The 20,529-nt window shown below is 39.2% G+C and overlaps 1 protein-coding gene across 1 annotated transcript in view; it reads left to right on the plus strand.

Annotated features, from left to right (window-relative positions):
* Nucleotides 1–20,529, plus strand: part of Rok (Rho kinase) — a 387,800-nt gene that overhangs the window by 336,463 nt on the left and 30,808 nt on the right. Inside the window, exon 28 of the mRNA XM_068227374.1 lies at nt 16,984–17,097. Coding sequence (XP_068083475.1) covers nt 16,984–17,097 — 114 coding nt within the window. The remainder of the gene's footprint in view (nt 1–16,983; nt 17,098–20,529) is intronic.

Genomic DNA, 20,529 nt, shown 5'->3' on the forward strand with positions numbered 1-20,529 from the left:
TGTCCATCTCACAACATTTTCGAGGTCACATTGCAGTTGCTCACAATCTTGTAACTTATTTATCACTCTATAGAGAATAACATCATCCGCAAAAAGCCTTACCTCCGATTCCACTCCTTTACTCATATCATTTACATATAAGAAAACATAAAGGTCCGTTAATACTGCCTTGAGGAATTCCCCTCTTAATTATTACAGGGTCAGATAAACCTTCACATACTCTAATTCTCTGAGATCTATTTTCTAGAAATATAGCAACCCATTCGGTCACTCTTTTGTCTAGTCCAATTGCACTCATTTTTGCCAGTAGTCTCCCATGATCCACCCTATCAAATGCTTTAGACAGGTCAATCGCGATACAGTCCATTTGACCTCCAGAATCCAAGATATCTGCTATATCTTGCTGGAATCCTACAAGTTGAGCTTCAGTGGAATAACCTTTCCTAAAACCGAACTGCCTTCTATCGAACCAGTTATTAATTTCACAAACATGTCTAATCAGAAAGAATGCCTTCCCAAAGCTTACATACAATGCATGTCAAACTTACTGGCCTGTAATTTTTAGCTTTATATCTATCACCCTTTCCTTTATACACAGGGGCTACAATAGCAACTCTCCATTCATCTGGTGTAGCTCCTCCGACTAAACAATAATCATATAAGTACTTCAGATATGGTACTATATCCCAACCCATTGTCTTTAGTATATCCCCAGAAATCTGATCAATTCCAGCCGCTTTTCTAGTTTTCACCTTTTGTATCTTATTGTAAATGTCATTGTTATCATATGTAAATTTTATTACCTTTGGCCTTAGTCTCCTCCTCTATCTCGACATTATCCTTGTAACCAACAATCTTTACATACTGCTGACTGAATACTTCTGCCTTTTGAAGATCCTCACATACACACTCCCCCTGTTCATTAATTATTCCTGGAATATCCTTCTTGGAACCTGTTTCTACCTTAAAATACCTATACATACCCTTCCATTTTTCACTAAAATTTGTATGACCGCCAATTATGCTTGCCATCATGTTATCCTTAGCTGCCTTCTTTGCTAGATTCAATTTTCTAGTAAGTTCCTTCAATTTCTCCTTACTTCCACAGCCATTTCTAACTCTATTTCTTTCCAGTCTGCATCTCCTTCTTAGTCTCTTTATTTCTCTCTTATAATAAGGTGGGTCTTTACCATTCCTTACCACCCTTAAAGGTACAAACCTGTTTTCGCATTCCTCAACAATTTCTAAACCCATCCCAGAGTCTGTTTACATTTTTATTTACCGTTTTCCACCGATCATAGTTACTTTTTAGAAACTGCCTCATGCCTGTTTTATCAGCCATATGGTACTGCCTAATAGTCCTACTTTTAAGACCTTCCTTTCTATCGCATTTATTTTTAACTACCAAAAAAACAGCTTCGTGATCACTAATACCATCTATTACTTCAGTTTCCCTATAGAGCTCATCTGGTTTTATCAGCACCACATCCAGGATATTTTTCCCTCTGGTTGGTTCCATCACTTTCTGAATCAGCTGTCCTTCCCATATTAACTTTTTGCCATTTTTTGGTCATGCTTCCTGTCGTTCGCATTTCCTTCCCAATTGACATCTGGCAAATTCAGATCTCCCGCTACAATCACATTTCTTTCCATGTCGTTTCCCACATAGCTGACTATCCTATCAAATAATTCTGAATCCGCGTCAGTGCTACCCTTTCCCGATCTGTAGACTCCAAATATATCAAGTTGCCTATTATCTTTAGAAATGAGCCTTACACCTAGAATTTCATGTGTCTCATCTTTAACTTTTTCGTAGCTTACAAATTCTTCTTTCACCAGAATGAACACTCCCCCTCCCACCATTCCTATCCTATCTCTACGATACACACTCCAGTGCGGTGAGAAAATTTCTGCATCCGTTATATCATTTCTCAGCCATGATTCAACTCCTATTACAATATCTGGTAAATATATATCTATTAAATTACTTAATTCTATTCCTTTCTTTACAATACTTCTACAGTTCAACACTAACAATTTTATGTCATCCCTACTTGATTTCCAGTTCCCTGTTCCCTTTTCACCGCTCCCTAGGCCATCCCGTTTCCCTGAATGTACCTCCCTATTACCCTTCCAAACAAATTTCCTAACTTATACGTACCACTGCGGTTTAAATGAAGGCCATCTGAGCGCTGATCCCTATCTCCTACCCACCCATTAGGATCTAGAAATTTCACTCCCAGTTTCCCACATACCCACATGTCTACCCCTTAATCCATTTTACTGATATGGGATCAAGGATGAGGTGAGATGAAATTAAATGGCATGGCTGTTATGGCCAGATACCCTTCCAGGTGCCAGTGTCGGTTTAGGAGCTAATGAAGGTGAAATGAATGATGGTGAATGAAATTGGGTAAGGAGGTGAAAGGAGTTGGTTGTGGCCTATGAATAAGACCTGTCCTTGAAGTGAAAATGGGAAACCACAGGAAACCATTCCTAAGACAGCCAATAGTGTGGTTTGAACCACTTGTCTCCTGAATGCAGAGCTTGGCTCTATAGCCATAGCACATAAACACATGCAACCATTCCAGTCAGATGACATATCATTCCTATAATACCAAATAATAGTCTCTGTACTAATACTATATTCACCTAGATTAATAGATACCCAGTTATGAGTCAACTTTTAGAACAACAGTGGTTTGGTTCCACACTACAAAATTCTGACTAAATTACTGTTCTATTATTACTTGCATACACTCAGTGTTAACTACAAGCAGGCACTAAATATAAGTCTATTGCAGGGGACATCTCCTGCTCTTGATAAAGATAAAACCATTCCTGTTTTTATCTGCTGGACTGCAACAACTGATATACGAAATCTGGCGCAAATTTTTGGATTAATTACTCTATGTAGTAAGGAAAACGGTTCTAATAAAAATATTTATACAAGAAGCTTATTGAAAAGATTCAGAACATTTTAATCTGGGAAGGATGGAGTTTTTATTTTTCTCACATTCTGAATATTTCTTTATATATGAGGTCATTAGTAGAAGAAAATCCAGGAAAAGTTTGTTTCCTCGTAATCTGTTGGGTATGTACCCTGGAAAAGCCTGATACCATGTGATACTGCACGTCCCTAGTGGAAATACAGAAATAATAATATAAATTATTATAGCATTTGAGAGTGTTGGGTCATTGTATTGTTATAAGTCAGCACCAAGACTTAATTCTATGCTATTCTATTTATTATAGACTATTATTGACAATAATCAGACAGGAGACTATAATAAATTAACGGGAAAATATCTTTCCAACGTAACTGATGTCTTTGAAGCTTTTTCAGCACTAACCTATGGTTCAGTGCAGTATTTTGAAAAACGGGAGCACACACACCAACCTTGCATTTTACACATTCTGCTCTTACACCTGATTCGCAATTTTCACCTGCACATCGACGGTGCTGGCTTGGTGGAACAATTATATGATGAAAAGAACACACTGCACATTACAATTCTCACTTATTTGATTGCATAGTACTTTGGCTGGAGTGCGCAATTGACATCCCGGAAAATTGTCAGTAAACCATCTTCAACCAAGTTGGCGAGTTGGTTAGGGTTGCGCAGCTGTGAGCTTGTATTCGGGAGATAGTGGGTTTGAACCCCATTGTCGGCAGTCCTGAAGATGTCTTGCCATGGTATCCCATCTTCACACCAGGCAAAAATGCTGGGGCTGTACCTTAATTAAGGCCACGGCCATTTCCTTCCCACTCCTAGCCCTTTCCTATTCCATCTTCACCATAAGACATATCTGTGTTGATGCGATGTAAAACAAATTGTAAAAGAAAAAAAAACAGCTTCATCCTCCCTCGCAGAATCCTCGTCGGAATACACAGCTGCATTTGGTGGTTCAGTGTATATATGTCCCTTATATCTGTGTCTTCTTCCAGGTTTTCTGAAACTTCCTCCAAGTTAAGACCACTGGAGGGGAAAGAAAATATAAACAGAAATTTCTGGAAACACTGTAGTGTTTCAAAATACGCAATTACGTCTATATATCTCTATACAGACTGTACTGATATATGAATAAACTTAACTTCCCACTATTCCAATTTCTAATATGAAGTTGTAGGTTTGATAGCAAAACATAAAATGCTACCGTAAGGAACGTGCAACAAATGGAAAGTAATGGTGCTCACACTTATTGATACCCTTAATTTCTTAATTATGAACATATTTCAGTAGTGGTGTGCAATGTTGCCACATTTTGGCCACCATCATATATATATATAAAAAGCGAAATGTGTACACTACTACCATATGGTACTGAGAGTCCTTCCCAAGTTAACACAGTTCTGGGCATCATTTGATGTTATACCCAAATATATTTACGCTATACGTGCCAAAATAAATAAATTAACATCCATTATATGTTTCTGAGTGATATACCTATATACATAGTGAAACAACCAAATAGTGTAGGAATGAATTTCGATGTCTCAAACTGCAAGATATCACTAATTGATACATCGATTGTTGGATCATGTCCTGTAATATATCACAGTTTTTATAGCAAACTTAGTCCAAAATCGCAACAAGACTCTTGAATTACATAGGAAATCACAAAATAAAACAAAAATTGTGAATGACTTAAAATTTGTGAAAAATGGGTAAAATTACTCAAATTATTGATCCATTGAAACTATAAAGTGAACAATAGAAATTAAAAATGCTTGCATTGCATCTCCCTTACTATTTATAAGCCATCCCCACAGTGTAGGGGTAGCATGCCTGCCTCTTGCCCGTAGGTCCCAAGTTCAATTCCTGGCCAAGTCAGGGATTTTTAGCTGGATCTAAGGTCCATTCAGCCTATGTGATAAGAATTGAGGAGTTATCTGGCAGCAAGACAGCGACTCCGCTCTAGAAAACCAAAAATAACGCCTATTGAGGATTCGTTGTGCGGGCCGCACGACAATCTTGTAATCTGTAGGCCTTCAGGCTGAGCAGTAATTGCTGGGTAGGCCATGGCTCTTCGGTGTTATTGCGCCGTGGGGTTTGGTTTACTATTTTTAAAAATTCATCAAAAACCCATTTGTAAAATTGAAGGGTCCCTACCTCGAGTAAACATTGTAGGTGGAGTCTTGGGACCGGCACTAGGATTCTACGGTATCTCCTAGTACTGGTGTTACCCTACTAAGGCAGGTATAAGATAGAAATGCTTATTAGTTGTTTTAGATTTAGAGAATATTTGTCAGACTCCTTGGCTGAATGGTCAGCATTGAGGCCTTCACTTCTGAGGGTCCTTGGTTCGATTCGTGGGCAGGACGGGGATTTTAATTGCATCTGATTAATTTTTCTGGCTCAGGAACTGGGTGTTGGTCCCAACATGCTCCTCTTCATATTCAGACAACACACCACACTACCAACCACCACAGAAACACGCAATAGTGGTTACATCTCACCACATAGGGTTGGTGTCTGGAAGGGCATCCGGCTGTAATTCAGGGCCATATTTATCATAAGTAGGGTCCCATCCTCACAGAAATGCAATTTGCCCTTGGGTAACTCAGAAGACCTGCACCAGGCCTTTCCAGAGACCAAACAAAGTTATTATGTTACCTACTAACTTATTCACAAGCCATCATATTGCTTTCTTGTGTGTAGTACATTGTGTTCCTCATGAACAATTTAAATTGTGAAGTTATATTCAAAACGTTACAATTTAGGCCTACCCAAAATCATTAACATTACGAAACCTTCAAACACATAACTGCTACCTCCCAATTTATCTATCACTGTCAGCCATTTAATTCCCTCTTTATAAACTACTGTATTTCCTATTTTCTTAGCCTTTTGATGCCATCTTTACTACTACAATCATAGATGATACATTATATTCTTCTGCTTCTGCACTGAATCCTTGATTCATGAAAAATAAATGAAAACTGGTATAGAGTGCCATCTAGTGGCAGAATATTTTACTGCATACTACTATGAGCATGAAGCTATAACAGCCCTTAAAAATTGTGGACAAGGATTTTAAATTAAATCAGTATTATGCTCAAGCCCATGAAAGTTACAGGTTTGAACAATTTCAAAAGAACGGAAGCCCATAGAATCTACGGGCAAGGTTACTAATACGTTAACCCACATTTTTTAAATATTAGTGGTAAGCATTCTAGAAGGATAGGGTGTCATGAATGTTTCTTTAGGGCAGAGCAGAGAGGGTTAGGTGTACTCCCCGTTTTCATTTCAATACGTTCAGTTAGGATCGTTTCCATTGCAGTAATTGAGTTGATTTGGAACCAGTTAATCCCACCATTAAATACCTCTGGAGACTGTTATACATTTTTAAAAAAGGCAGATGCCAGGGCGAGTGTTATGTATTGTCCATATGCAACCACAACCCAAAATGGATAGCTGATCTTTAAGTCCCAGAAGGTGAGCCATTGGTTTGTTCACTTTCTTCCTTATTCTTGCAACCCTTTATATCATAATGTTAGCCCATGTGGTAGCCATGATCATTTATGGTGTCAAGTCTACATGGTCTGACATCATGGTTAGCCAGTTTGAGTCCCGTTAGTGGAAAAATATTTCACCATCAGAATGTTGGCTGGCAGGGTAGGAGAGGTGGTAGTATACAATTTCTAATCGCTAGATTTCTGACTATTCAACAGGAGTAGGCTATGTGCCAGTACAGAGTTTCACCCTCTCCCTTGCTACTATCATATATCACATCATTCATTTCATTTCATTAACTCCGCTGATGAAATTGATGTCAGCAAGGGCATCCGGTCTTATAAACTTGCTATGAAGATTCGTCTCACTTTATACCTGATTCCATAGGGAAATGGGACAAGGGTTGGACATATATATCTTAATGTTGATCAGGATGGTGATCATCCTTTCCTTTGTCTTCGTTGTTACTAATGTTGTTGACCAATCATCATGATGTCCAGCACCCATACCAGTAAATGACTACTCTGAGTTACAGAGTAGCCACAAGCCTCAGTACAGTTCTGTATCTATCAGGTTGGTATCCAGCCCAACATGACTACGTCTGTGCTTGTGATCATTCAAGCACAGCCACGTCTGCTATTCCAAGCAGTGCTAACAGCAACTATTGTCTAAGATAGGCTTTACTACTGACACAGAAGTAAGACCTTCTTCTTCTTCTTCTTCTGCTTCTTCTTCTTCTTATTATTATTATTATTATTATTATTATTATTATTATTATTATTATTATTATTATTATTATTATTATTATTATTCATGAGGCCTCTAAATATTAGTTCCTAATTAGCATCGACCTCTAAGACCTTTTGCTATCATGTTTTTCCTTCATTCCCACCTAGATATACCTGCTCCCTTCACAAAGCTGCAGGTTATTCTTATTGGGTCTTCTTGGATTTTTTATCTCTGTTCACCCAGTAGTCCTAGAGTGGATAGTCTGATTGTACCCAGCGCCTCACATTTGTAGAGTATGTGTTCAGCTGATTCCTCTGCTTCATTACATTTCCTACATATATTATCTCTTATTACTCCAATTCTATGTAGGTGTTTTTTCAGATGGCAGTGTTCTGTCAACAGTCCTACTACCCATCTTATATTTTCTCTGCTAAGTTTCAGCAGTTCTTTAGTATGCTTCTTGTTTGGTCCTTTTATCAGTTCCTTTGCAAGCGTGCATCCTAGAGTATTTTTCCAGTTTTCCATTTGTTTCTTTTGTACCCATTGTCCTATGTAGTGTCGGGCTTGTCCATAGGAAATCCCGCGTGCAGGTTCTGGGCCTACAAAATGTGTTTCTGCCCCTTTCCTGGCCAGTTTATCTGCCTTTTCATTTCCTTCTATACCTGCATGTCCTGATACCCATATTATTTTGACAATGTTGTACTTTTGACAGCTTCAGGAGAAGTGAGTGGCAATACTATACAATTCTGGATATTATCCGGACTGCCTCTAGTGCCTTAATGGCTGCTTGGCTGTCCATAAAAATGAAAATGTTCTTATTCCTATAGTTCATTTTCAGATTTTCTTCAAGACATGTTGTGATAGCTATCACTTCAGCTTGAAAGACTGTAGTGTGTCTGCCCAGGCTCATCTGAACTCAGGTCTTCCCCCGTTGATCCCTCATCCTGTGCCATTCTTAGTCTTTGAGCCATCAGTCCACCACACTATATCTTCTCTATCAGTATTTCACTTGTTAATATCCCAGTCTTCTTTTTTTAAATATCTGGGTCTCAAATGGTTTTTCAAAGTTGTACTTTGCTATCATGTAATCGGAAGGCATGTGTAGAACTTCCTCTGTTATTACTCTGTTAATTTTACAGTGTCCTAGATTGGGTCTTTGTGCATTCCAGCACTCTGTGCCAATCTATATGAAATCATTCTAGCCTGTCCTTTTATGAAATTGCATAGTGATGGGAGGTCTAGTAAAGTATTCAAGGCTTCTGCCGGCGTAGTTCTCATAGCCCCAGTTATGGATATGCATGCCATTCTCTGTAGGCTATTTAATCTACTGCTGACTTTTCCTTAACTTACTTTCTGCCACCAGATGATTGCAGCATAGGCCATCAACGGTCTAATGATCATTGTGTATATCCACATTACCACTGATGGTTTTAGGCCCCATGTCTTCCCAAAGGATCTCTTACATGCATACAGCAAGTTCTTGGCCCGGGTTATGTTCCTTTCTATATGTGGATTTCAGGTTAGATTTTTATCTAACACTACACCTAGGTGCAGTGCCTGTTCTTCCATATATATTTCTTGCCCAAAGAGCTTCAGTGATCTCTTTCCCTCTTATTGTTTCCTTCTTGTAAAAGGGACCAGAGTTATCTTGTTCGGGTTGACTGATAGTTGTTCTTCCCGTCACCAGTTCTCCACAAGGTTAAGTGATCTTTGCATGAGGTCCTGGATAACACTCATCACCTTACCTTGTACCACAATCACTAGGTCATCTGCATATCCTTGTGTATAAAAACCCTGTTCATTGAGCATGCCTATGATTTTATTCACCACGAGGTTCCACAGCAGAGGAGAAAGACCTCCTCCCTGTGCACAGCCTCAGGTGGGTATAACCGTCAGCGTTTCTTCAAACAGGGTTGCCTTTATCTTCCTTCCGTTTAACATGAATTTAATCCATTTAACGACGATTTTATTCATCTTGCTCTTTTCCAATGCTTTGATCATAGAGTCATAGGTTGTATTCCTGAAGGCTCCTTCTATATTTATTTATTTATTTATTTATTTATTTATTTATTTATTTATTTATTTATTTATTTATTTATTTATTATTTGTTTGTTTGTTTGTTTGTTTGTTTGTTTGTTTACGAAGCACAAGATACAGCTACACTGAGCAAATTCCACTTGCACTGTCAACAGACTATTTTACAAACGTAAACCTTCATAATTAAATACAACAAGATCAGGTACACAGCCTCCTTATAACAACTGTCTAAATCGAAAACCTTGAGAATGTCCATGTTCATAGCCAAGTCGTCATGGGTCAAGATGGTGGTATAATCTAGAAATGCCGCCAGTGCAATTTCTTTATATTCTAGGCTTTCCTTAGTTTACAGACCAATGGGTGGAGTGCTACTTCAGTGGGTCTGCCTGGTCTATATGCAAACTGATTTTTCATATAATTTTGAGTTCAGTTGCACCATTCTGATATATTTATCCGGAATTTTCTCCATTGCTTTCAGTAAGAAGGAGGTTAAACATAATGGTCTGTATGCTTTGGTTTGGTCATAATTTGCCCTTCCAAGCTTAGGTGTGAATACTGCTTTAGCTTCAGACCATGATTTCGGCACGTACCCTAAAGCTAGACTACCTCTGAAGAGGTCCGTCAGAAAATTGACGAGTGTCTCCCGCCCTTCCTGTAGGAGTATCGGAAGTATTTCATCTGGCCCCGGAGCCTTTATAGGATGAAACTTGTTGATTGCCCATTTTACTTGGTTATGTTTTATTACTCTGTTGGCACATTTCCAGTCTGCTCTTCGAATTCTGGTCTCTGTTCCAACCGTTTCTTCTTCTGTCATCCTCTCTGCCTCAGGAAAGTGACATGCCATTAGTACCTCCAGTATGTCCTTCCCTGCCTTAGTTAATGACCCATCTGGTTTCTCCAGTGTCCCTGCTTAATTTATATGGGTTGCTTTCAGAACCTTCTGGAGCCTTGCTGTTTCAGTGTGTGATTCAACTTTCTCACAGAACAGTCACCAAGATTTTCTTTTTGCTTTCCGTATCTCTAGGTTATACTCGGTGAGTTTCCTATGATGTACGTCCCACATACCATTTCTAGATGATATTCTGTACAACATCCTAACCTCTTTTTTCTTTTTGGGCCGGGCTGAGTGGCTCAGACGGTTAAAGCGCTGGCCTTCTAACCCCAACTTGGCAGGTTTGATCCTGGCTCAGTCCGGTGGTATTTGAAGGTGCTCAAATAAGACAGCCTCGTGTCGGTAGATTTACTGGCACGTAAAAGAACTCCTGCGGGACTAAATTCCGGCACCTCGGCGTCTCCGAAGACCGTAAAAGTAGTTAGTGGGACGTAAAAGAAATAACTTTTTTTTTTTCCTTTTTGGCTAGTTTGTTGTACCACCAACTTACTTTTTTCATGTTTTTCTTTCCTTTGAGAGGACAATTGTCATGGAATGAGTCTATAATGGCCTCTTCTTCTAATAGTTCCACAGCCTCATCCAATTCTTTCTGTCCTCTCACTTTATTTGAAATTTTTTGTACAGCCTTCCCTAGAACTTCTCTGTATCTATCCCACTTAGTTCTTTTTTGGTCTCTGTAAATCTCAATCTCACATAGTCTCGCATCTATTGCAAATTGGATGTGCTGGTGGTCTGCCAATGATGGTTCCTCCAGCACCTTCCAGTCATTGATAAAGTTTGCAATATGCATAGTGCTTAGTGTAATGTCTATTGCCTCCCTACAATTTTTATTTATAAATGTAGTCTTGTTTCCTAGGTTTAGTATCATCAACTCAGTTCCAATAATAAACTTGAGTAAAGACTCTCCTCTTGCATTGCAGTTCATGCTGCTCTATGCCATGTGGTGTGAATTTGCATCTACTCCAAAGACTAGGTGTTCGCCTTTCCTCTTTGCGTTGCAAATTAGGTTCTCAACTTATTCTGATGGGGGCATATTAGTTGAGTCATATGGGAGGTACGCAGAGCCTATGGTTATTTCTCTGGGTCCCTCCCAATTTCCAAGTTAAATCTTGGCCACGGTTAAGTCCCCTGAACAGTGTTCCTGCAAGATAAGACATTTTAGTTTCTTGTTCACAAGAAGACATGTTCTGGGTATTTCCAATGTTGTATCGTACATCAGCTTACCTCCAGATTCCGCCAGTCCTGCTACTCTGCCCTTGACTATCCAAGGCTCTTGAATAAGGGCCACGTCAATAGCCCTGGACTTGAACTTCCTGGCAAAATTGGCCACAGCTGCTCTTTTATGCTGAAGATTGGCCTGAAGGACCTTCAGCACCATCTTTATCAACATTGGGTTTCGTTTTTTCCCGTGATAACCTGAAACTTGATCTGCCCAAGTCCAAGCTTAGCCTAACCGACAAGTTGGCTGTGCGCGTAGAGGCGCGCGGCTGTGAGTTTGCATCCGGGAGATAGTAGGTTCGAATCCCACTATCGGCAGCCCTGAAGATGGTTTTCCGTGGTTTCCCATTTTCACACCAGGCAAATGCTGGGGCTGTACCTTAATTAAGGCCACGGCCGCTTCCTTCCAACTCCTAGGCCTTTCCTATCCCATCGTCGCCGTAAGACCTATCTGTGTCGGTGTGATGTAAAGCCCCTAGCCAAAAAAAAAAAAAAAGAAGCTTAGCCTAAGGCTTCTCTTTTTGAGCTCTTCAAAGTCTCTGTCACCAAAATGTCTGTCCTTCCTGTCTTGTCGATTGAAGTGGTATTCAGCACTCTCCACTCTTGTGTTAGAAGTTTGGTCTTTTGCTGATCGATTCTGACAAGAACATCTTGCACTTTCAAAAGGAGGTGGGAACTTGGTGATGACCTTGGTCATGTTCAGCACCTCTTCTGAGTCCGCCACCTCTGGGGTCTCCCCTTTCCATGGGTTACAATTTGATACTGTCTGTTCCAGCCAACATTTAGTTTGTGGATTTGCACAGATCAGTACCATAGCTCCACTTTCCAGCTTTGGTGACACAAGGAAGCCTGGCAGACATCCGTCTGACAGCGGCTTCATTTGTGCTATCAGAGCAGATGACAATTCAGTCATGTCCTCCTCCTTGAGTTTTCCATCTGGAAAGGTCTTAGGTGCTATTGTGACCGTAACTGAGGATAGTCTTTCTGAGAAGGACATGACTATTTCTTCCTTCTGTTTCTTGGAGGGTGGTTTTGTAGCCGAACTTGATGGCGTGCTTTCCTCCGACCTTGGCCTTTTGGGCATAGTCATTGGCATAGCGTCTCGCCGATCCCTGTTCCTTGTCTTCTTTTCGACCCAAGTCCCAGCCGCTATCTTGGCTTCTTTCCTCACCTTCTTCATACCTGCCAACCCTTATGATTTACCCAGAAACTTTCCGTTTTTGAACTCTTCTTCCGATTTTCCGATTTATGTTTACTTCTTCCTATTTTTGACCAATATAACCTCTAGTGCAGCCAATACTTTTCCCCTAGGATAAATTCTTACGTGCTTGTGTAATTTACGAAACCTCATTTTCAAGCGTATTGATTTGATGCTTTATTTTGCAAGTGTTTCGTCCTTCGCCTTCGTGTATCGTGTTTCCTGCTCACCACAGCAGCGCGAGCGCTTTATACAGCTGGGGATTCGGGGCGGCAATCGTCCTGCAAGCAAGAGAGACTAGTGTGCGCTAGCAACTCAGTTAATCGGGACGATAGGATGAGTTTGTTATTGTGTTGTCTACGCACTGTTGACATCGTTTCTGTGCGTAGTCTCGTTGGATTTGCAGGCCACGTGATTTTTCTTGCATTTGTATGCTTTCCCCTTCTCTCAAAGTCGTATGTTAATAATGTGTGAGATATATTGAATTGTTTTGTATGTGGTAGTTTTGCGTATATAAGTGCATAATTTTAATGAGTTGAATGTTTTAAGGGGGGTTGTGTCGATGACAGTTTCTGGTATTTCCTCTTCTTATTATGGCCAAAAAATATAACAAACGTTATCTCCAAATGTTCAAAGAACCTATAAATTTCCGTTCATTTTACCGTCTGATAAAGGATACTACCATATTTTCTCGCATAATTAACGCCCTTTCATAATTTACACATCCCAATATTTTTTGGTCCAAAGTGGAGAAAAAGAAATGTTCATGTATTTGACGCACCCACAACTTCAAAAATCCATCACGCAGTTCTGGATGCGTTTCGAAATAAAGATGTCAATTACTCAAGTAGCAGCCATCCTATTGCGAAAGCGGACATTCCAAATAAAAGGCAACGTGCTATTATTAGCTGGCAGGAAATCTCACTGCATTAGTTCAGTGAATCAGCCCAGAAGTGACTAGTGACGCTCTATTCCAGTCTGATACAAACACATTTTACGAGTGTTTCGGGTACGGGACATTCTGTTAGTCTACAGTATTTGAGTAATATTGAATCATACATACTCGCAGTGATCAGTTACGCTGAAACATACGGGAATAGGGCAGCGGGCAGCAAGTATTCAGTGTCCAAATGCAACATGCGCTACCATAGTAACAGAGAAGTGCACTTCAAGTGACCAACAAATCTCTCAAAGCATTTTGCAGACCAAAAAGCGGCAAGTAGAGGAGGATCTGCTTAAGTATATGATTTTGTTACTCAACGTTGGATAAGCTGTTTCTCACGAAATGCTGTATTTTAAAGAATGAGAAATAGTTGCTGCATATAGAATCAATGTCTCGAATTTGAAGGTTAGCCGAGGCTTGATTAATTATATGAAGAGAAATGGACTTTCTCTTCGACGAAGAACAACATTATGACAAAAAATGACGAATGATTTCAACCATTTTCATCGCTTTGTGATTGAGAAGCGTAAAGTGAAGGAATATTTGATCTCCCAAATAGGAACCGCAGATCAGACGCCAATCACTTTCCATATGCCACAAAGTCTAACAATCTATAAGAAAGGAATATCGGGTGTTATCGTACGTGCTACTGGAAGTGAAAAACAGCGATGCACTGCAACGTTTGCTGTAACAGCTGATGGCAGAAAGCTTGCACCTTACATTGTTCTAAAACGAAAAACAATGCCTAAATCAAAATTTCCATGAGTGATCCACGTTCTTATTCAAGAAAAAGGGTGGAGGGACACATCACTCGTACAAGATTGGATACGAACAGTTTGGGGTAATCTAGCAGCGTTCCTCCTTCGATGCCCGGCCCTTCTCGTGTTCAACAGTTTTTTGTTTTTTTTTTCTTTTTTTTTGCCGGTGTGTCATTGTTACGACATTACATGAATTGTACTTTTATTAGTTCATGTTTATTTCACTTCAGGTCGCATTGTTAGCTCGTAACTGGAAGAATATTTTCCAGTGTCGGTACTTCAAACCCACGTGTCTCACTTACCTGATGTGCCCTTATTGATCTCACGCTGGAATTTTACGCCAAATGACGATAACTGCAGTTGAGTTGGACCAGTTGTGTTTATATTATATTTGATGTATCTTTTAAATGTAAATCAATAAATTGTAAATAGTTTTTAAATATCTGAATTCCTTGAATAATTTACACATCAAAGTTTTCGCCTGTATTTTTTGTCAAAAAAGTGTGTTAATTACGCAAGAAAATACAGTATCATGCGTTTTGTTGCATGTGTTGGTGTGACATAAATATTATTATTCATATGTATCATACATTAGAATGATTAAGTACATTTTCTTGCAACCATTTTTATGTTTTCTTAGTTTAAGATATTAAATTTAATGGTCAAATCACAGTGTAACTGTAGATATGTATGCCTTTTATCCTGACCTTTTTTCACCTAGACCGTGGTATAATATATGTGATGAAATCCAAGAATTAAAACTTCCTATTTTTAGTGTCTAAAAGTTGGCCTCCTTCTTTTCCTTGTAGTAGGCACTTGTGGAAGGTGGTCTATCTATATGCATCCTATTTAGTTTCAATGCCTATATCTTCAGGTCTTCCTCAGTGAAATCTCTTGTTTCCTTTTGTCCAGAAGTCTGTTTTCCTGTTGCTTCTGCTTCAGATTTGAAGTCCCTTCTAGGAATTCTGTCTCCATATTCTCCTCTTGGGCCTGCTGCTGGACCTGCTCTTTTGGAGCTTCCATAGCTTCCCTTGGTATTTGTTTGGGTGGTCCATTTGGAACGACCCTGGTTCCATATGACATAGGATATTTGCCCCTTCTAGGGTTGTGAGCGGCGTTCTCACCATCCATGATGAGACATTCCGCCTAGACATTGTCCTCCCGCAACTCAGGCTCTCCGTAGCAGGTGCCACGCCCCTCAGCCATCCATCCAGCAGTCCGCCCCTGGCCCGAACCCGACCAGGTTTGTTCCACCTTCAGTAGACCTACTCGCGTGGTTCTCACTTGGCATTCCCGTGACTGAGTTCACAGCCATGGGTTCCCCCTAGGTTGGGTTCGCCCCGTTCCCAACCCGCGGCTCGTTCAGGCTACGTACAGCAAAGTGATGTGTTGGTTCCAGCACACCACAGTGAGTTTTCACCTCAATCACCAGCACCCATTTCATCTGAACCACTGTATCACCCATGCGGAGGTAACATGGATTCCTCTCTAGCAGGTGTGGGTGAGGCTTCTACTTCCAAGCCTTTGACTTGAGCTAGTAACCGTAAGTAAGGCCTTTTATAACGACATTGTAATAGCCATATGCATTCTTCAATTTACCTTCTGAACGAGGCTCCCAGCTTCATGACTATTTTTTCCTGTAGTTGATGTGCTTCCTCTCTATATTGGAAAATGATGATGAGGATGATAATGATGACAGTTGTAGAAACTCAAAAGGTATGGATTACAATTATAACTTAATTTAATTTGTACTTGGGTATTCACTTTTAATTTATGACTTTTGTTTATGTGATTTAATCATTAAAGAAACTTTGATTGCTCATCTGTTGAATATCTTTCACAAATACTTTTGTGAGAGAGCATTAATTATGCATAGCTGGGTGAAGGGAAGTTGTGATTTCTCCTTGTAAATTCTATAGCTCTGCTAATAGTAATGCTAATAGTGTAACAATATCGCTAGTAAGTAACGAGGAGGAGAGCACAGTTCTCGTGTTCAAATTTGTTTACTTCATGTCGTCTGTCTTCCAGTTCCTACGTCTTTGTATCAAAGGTCCAGAAAGCTTATGTGATGAGTTTGTCATGGGTCATGATTTATGATAGCGATCTAGAATATTCATTCTCTTTTGTGGGAAATTGTACCTTTCAATACCTGGGACATCTTTTCCATTCCTTTCCCCTTGAATATTGATGATTCTTTCTTGTGGTAGTGAGTTTTTATTTTATTTATTTTTTTAAAGAGAAACATGAAACATATTCCAAAGTATGGAATAACTGCGTAGTTTACGTGAATTGAAACCTGACAAATGATCACTGGAAAGTTGCCTAACATTCTGTATCTGATATAATGAAAACTTTCCAAGTTCTGCCATTCATCATAATCATCCACAATCTGTTTTTGCCAGTGCTGGAAACCAAGGTTGGCTTAGGGATCAAATGTAAAGATATCACACCAGCTCTTCCACCTGCTATGCTTTATTTCATAAAGACAGCTTCTTGTAATCAAGTAACTGTTATAAAAATGTCTTTGAATCAGTATATCACTTGTATCTTATTTATTTGATTTGGAGACTGTTTATTTCTCAGTGATGTATATAGATTTCATTTATAATACCTTGTTATGTATTCTGTTTATGTAATATGTTTTCCTGACAAACAATGGAATATTATTTCTTTTGATCATGATATAAATATTCTTAAGAGTATAGAAATATGATCTGTTCTCTTTAACATATTTTTAGCTTGGTTTCAGAAATGTAAGAAAAGAAAATTGGTTTACGAGGTCACTGTCCGTCCGTCCATTAGTAAATTTTGATCTCGCAGGCCGGTTGCAACAAAATTCATCGGAGGAACATATAGCCCAGAGGTGAACAGTGTGTATAAGTTAGTAGTAATTGGTTCACTGGGCGTGGGCACATTCAGTATTATGATCAAATCTCTTATATTCTCTGTCCTTACACATAATTCTTATGGCCCTTCCCTCATATTCATTTTTATACCATTTTCATTTGCATGGTTCTATCCATACTAGAAACACTTTGTCTCCTCCTTGTTGAAACTGAAAAAATGAAGTCAAAACCACACAGATTTCTTTCTTATGAAGATAACTGATGGATCTGTGCCATCAAAATTAATGCAAATTTGCAGAACTGAATTGTTTGTAACATTATTACATAGAAGTATTATGTAACCTCAAATGTTACAGCTGAGCAAGGAAGATCATCTCTTTTATCTATAGCTTAATAGAAGAAGTTAACTCATTAGAAACAAAGATGTCCCTATATCCCTTGCATTACATTTTGGTGATTGCTTTACTTCTAAATTGTCTTCTCACCTTCCACCTTGATGTCATTCAAAGCTCCTAACGTCATCCAGTAGTAAACAGTAGTGATGGGATGTTCATGACGGAACAAACTATTTTGAACAGCTTATTTGAGAGCTAGTTGTTCAGTTAAGAGTCATTAACTTATGAATGTGTTGATTGTATCGTGAACTTGAGTTCTAAAAAGAGTTAGCTCATTTCATCGTCTTTCACTATCGTTTTGGCCAATAGCATGCTTCAGGCAATCATGTGACACACACTGCCTAACAGAAAAATTGAAGCACCCAGAAAAAGAAAAAAAGAAAAAAAAAAATTTAAAATGGTTGGATGTCAATGTAAGTTCGTACACACCATCAGCAGGTATGTAAATGAGAGTTGCACTGCTTTGTGATAGCTAGAACAGCCACCAGAGTGCATTAGTATTCTTCTTGTTTAGTATTCTTACCAGGCCAGGTAGGGTATATAAAGGGTGTGAACAGCGTCAGATGTTGAGTGATCTCTGTGAAGGATACGGAGACGCCGCATACTCGTGAGACAGCGCTATCATCACATGACAGAGTTTGAAAGGGACCTCATTGTGGGTCTCTATTTGGCCAACTGGTTGAATTGTGAAACATCCAGATTAGTGGGGCATTCGGATGTGACAGTGGCCCGATGATGGACTGCATGGGAATGTAGGGCAAGCATATGCGTCGTAAATGTTCTGGTCAACTACGTCTGACCACCACAAGGAAGGATCGCCTTATTGTGTACCAAGCACATCGTAACCTCTTCACATCTGTGCATGTCATCCAGGAACAAGTAATGGACTCCCTGCATCATTCTGTGTCATCCCACACCATTGGTCAGACTAGCAGCAGCCGCACTAGGGAATTATCGTCCCATGCTTAGGCTGCTGTTAACACCATAACTCAAATGGCTGTGTTTGGAGTAGTGCAGTGACCGGGAAGCATGGACTGCTGATGAATGGCGTTGCATTCCGTTCAGCAGTGAATCACGGTTCTGCACTACTCTGGATGACCATTGTCTGAGAGTGTATGACAGTAACCTGAGGAGAGGTCCCATTCTTCCAGTGTTTTGGAGAGGCAAAGCGGTGTTACTCCTGGCATCATGGTGTGGGGAGCTATCGGGTATGACTCTCAGGTCACGGCTGGTAGTGATTGAGGGAACTCTGATGGCACAACGGTACATCTTGGACATCCTGCATGCTCTTGTTACCTCTCATGTGAACTGCCTGCGTGGTGTTGGGTTACTCCCATGGCCAGCAATTATTTAGTAAATGTTGCCACCAATGCATATATTATTTGAAGAATGCCATTCATTCTAATCTGTCCAAGTGTCAAGTGACTACTGGAGAGGATATTCTGATGCCCTCATTGTTGTGAAACTTTAACTATATCACAATATTGGAGAATAGAGAACTATCATGATTTCTCAGCTCCCTTCTGGAAGCTTAAACAGCTCACAGGCAGACAGACTTATTTGAACAATTCCCAGTTGGAAGAGGGTGCAAAAGAGCTAGCTCGGCCCATCTCTATTGAACAGAGAATAGTTATCCTATCCACACTGTCTTTTTCCATCAAGGCTTATGATTTCCTTTCCTTCTGATCTTATTGCTGAAAATGTGCACCCTGCATGTTGTGTGTGTTTGCGAGTGTGTCAGATTTTTGCATTCTGATGTTTCTGCCTTCCATTTGTATCTTTCTTCCTTTATCATAGTAGTTTAAACCAGTCTGTTAAAAGTTCCTATGTCATATAGTTGTGGTGTGGGTATACAAGACAAATTTGTTGACTAGCACCATGAATATATTTTTTGGTGATTATCAAAAAAGTAAGAGAATGTATTTTCCTCTCCTGTTGCTAAAAGAAGAGTGAATAAACTATACCTTTGCTTTCACGGAGGACAAATGCTAAAAGTGACAATAATTTGGAATGTTTTACTATTTCACTTACAACTTTAAAGCATATCATTAAATCAATCCTATCTGCAAACTGGGTAATATCAGAAACTCATGTTAGTATGGAAGGGAGTATCTTCTTTCATAAGTGACTTACTATGCACTGTTATTTATCTAACTGTACTTTATTATGAAATTTATTCTGAAGGAGAGAACTTTTAACAAAGAAGTTGCTTATTACTTTTTAATCAGTGAAGGTACAAAGGTTATCCAGACTAATCTCCAATCACAAATACAATGCTGTGGTCGTAATTTTCTGCTTGATTGCTTGCTTATTGCACTTGCTTATTATTTGTGAAGGTGTGATTGCTAGTTACGAATAATTGAACCATGTCTACCTAACGTTCAATGTGCTTGTTTGTTTATGAAAATTAATTCATCTGTTATCCAAGTTTTGGATACAATATGGTAGAATGAGTTGATGGTACAGAGGTGAGCAAGACATTTTAATGAAGGATGAAAAAAAAAAAAAAAGGTGTATGTTGATTAATGATTTTGTCATCTGTTTGGGATTAATGAAGATGTGTCTTTGGAAGAGAAGATAGGAAGAACAGACAATTCACTCATTTATTTTGTGTAAATTTCACAATCACATCGTGGTGGGATTTTGTGATGAGTTATTTTTAAATTTTTATTTTTGCCTATTATGCTGGCTGCCTGAAATAATACTCCTACACTCAACATGACTATGACATCACGGGAAACATTCTTGTGCTGCAGTGTGTCACTATATTTCTGTGGAAGGAAAGGGTCAATGACATATTATTACTGGACTACTGCTACAAATATACCCACACCCAACTTATTTTTCTGTGTCTGTATTCAGTGCAAGTTGATATTATGGAATTTTTCTGGATAATAGTATGATGGAAGGCAGCTATTGTGTTGAGGAAGAAAATAATAACAAAAAGCAATTCTAGTGTAGTAAAAAGGGTCTTTTAGATCTGTAGTTAACCACTTCATCTCCTTAAATAAGCCCTACTTCATCCTACTGATTTGATCAAATTTATTTTTGGAA

This window comes from Anabrus simplex, chromosome 4 (assembly GCF_040414725.1).
Source record: "Anabrus simplex isolate iqAnaSimp1 chromosome 4, ASM4041472v1, whole genome shotgun sequence".
NCBI lineage: Eukaryota > Metazoa > Arthropoda > Insecta > Orthoptera > Tettigoniidae > Anabrus > Anabrus simplex.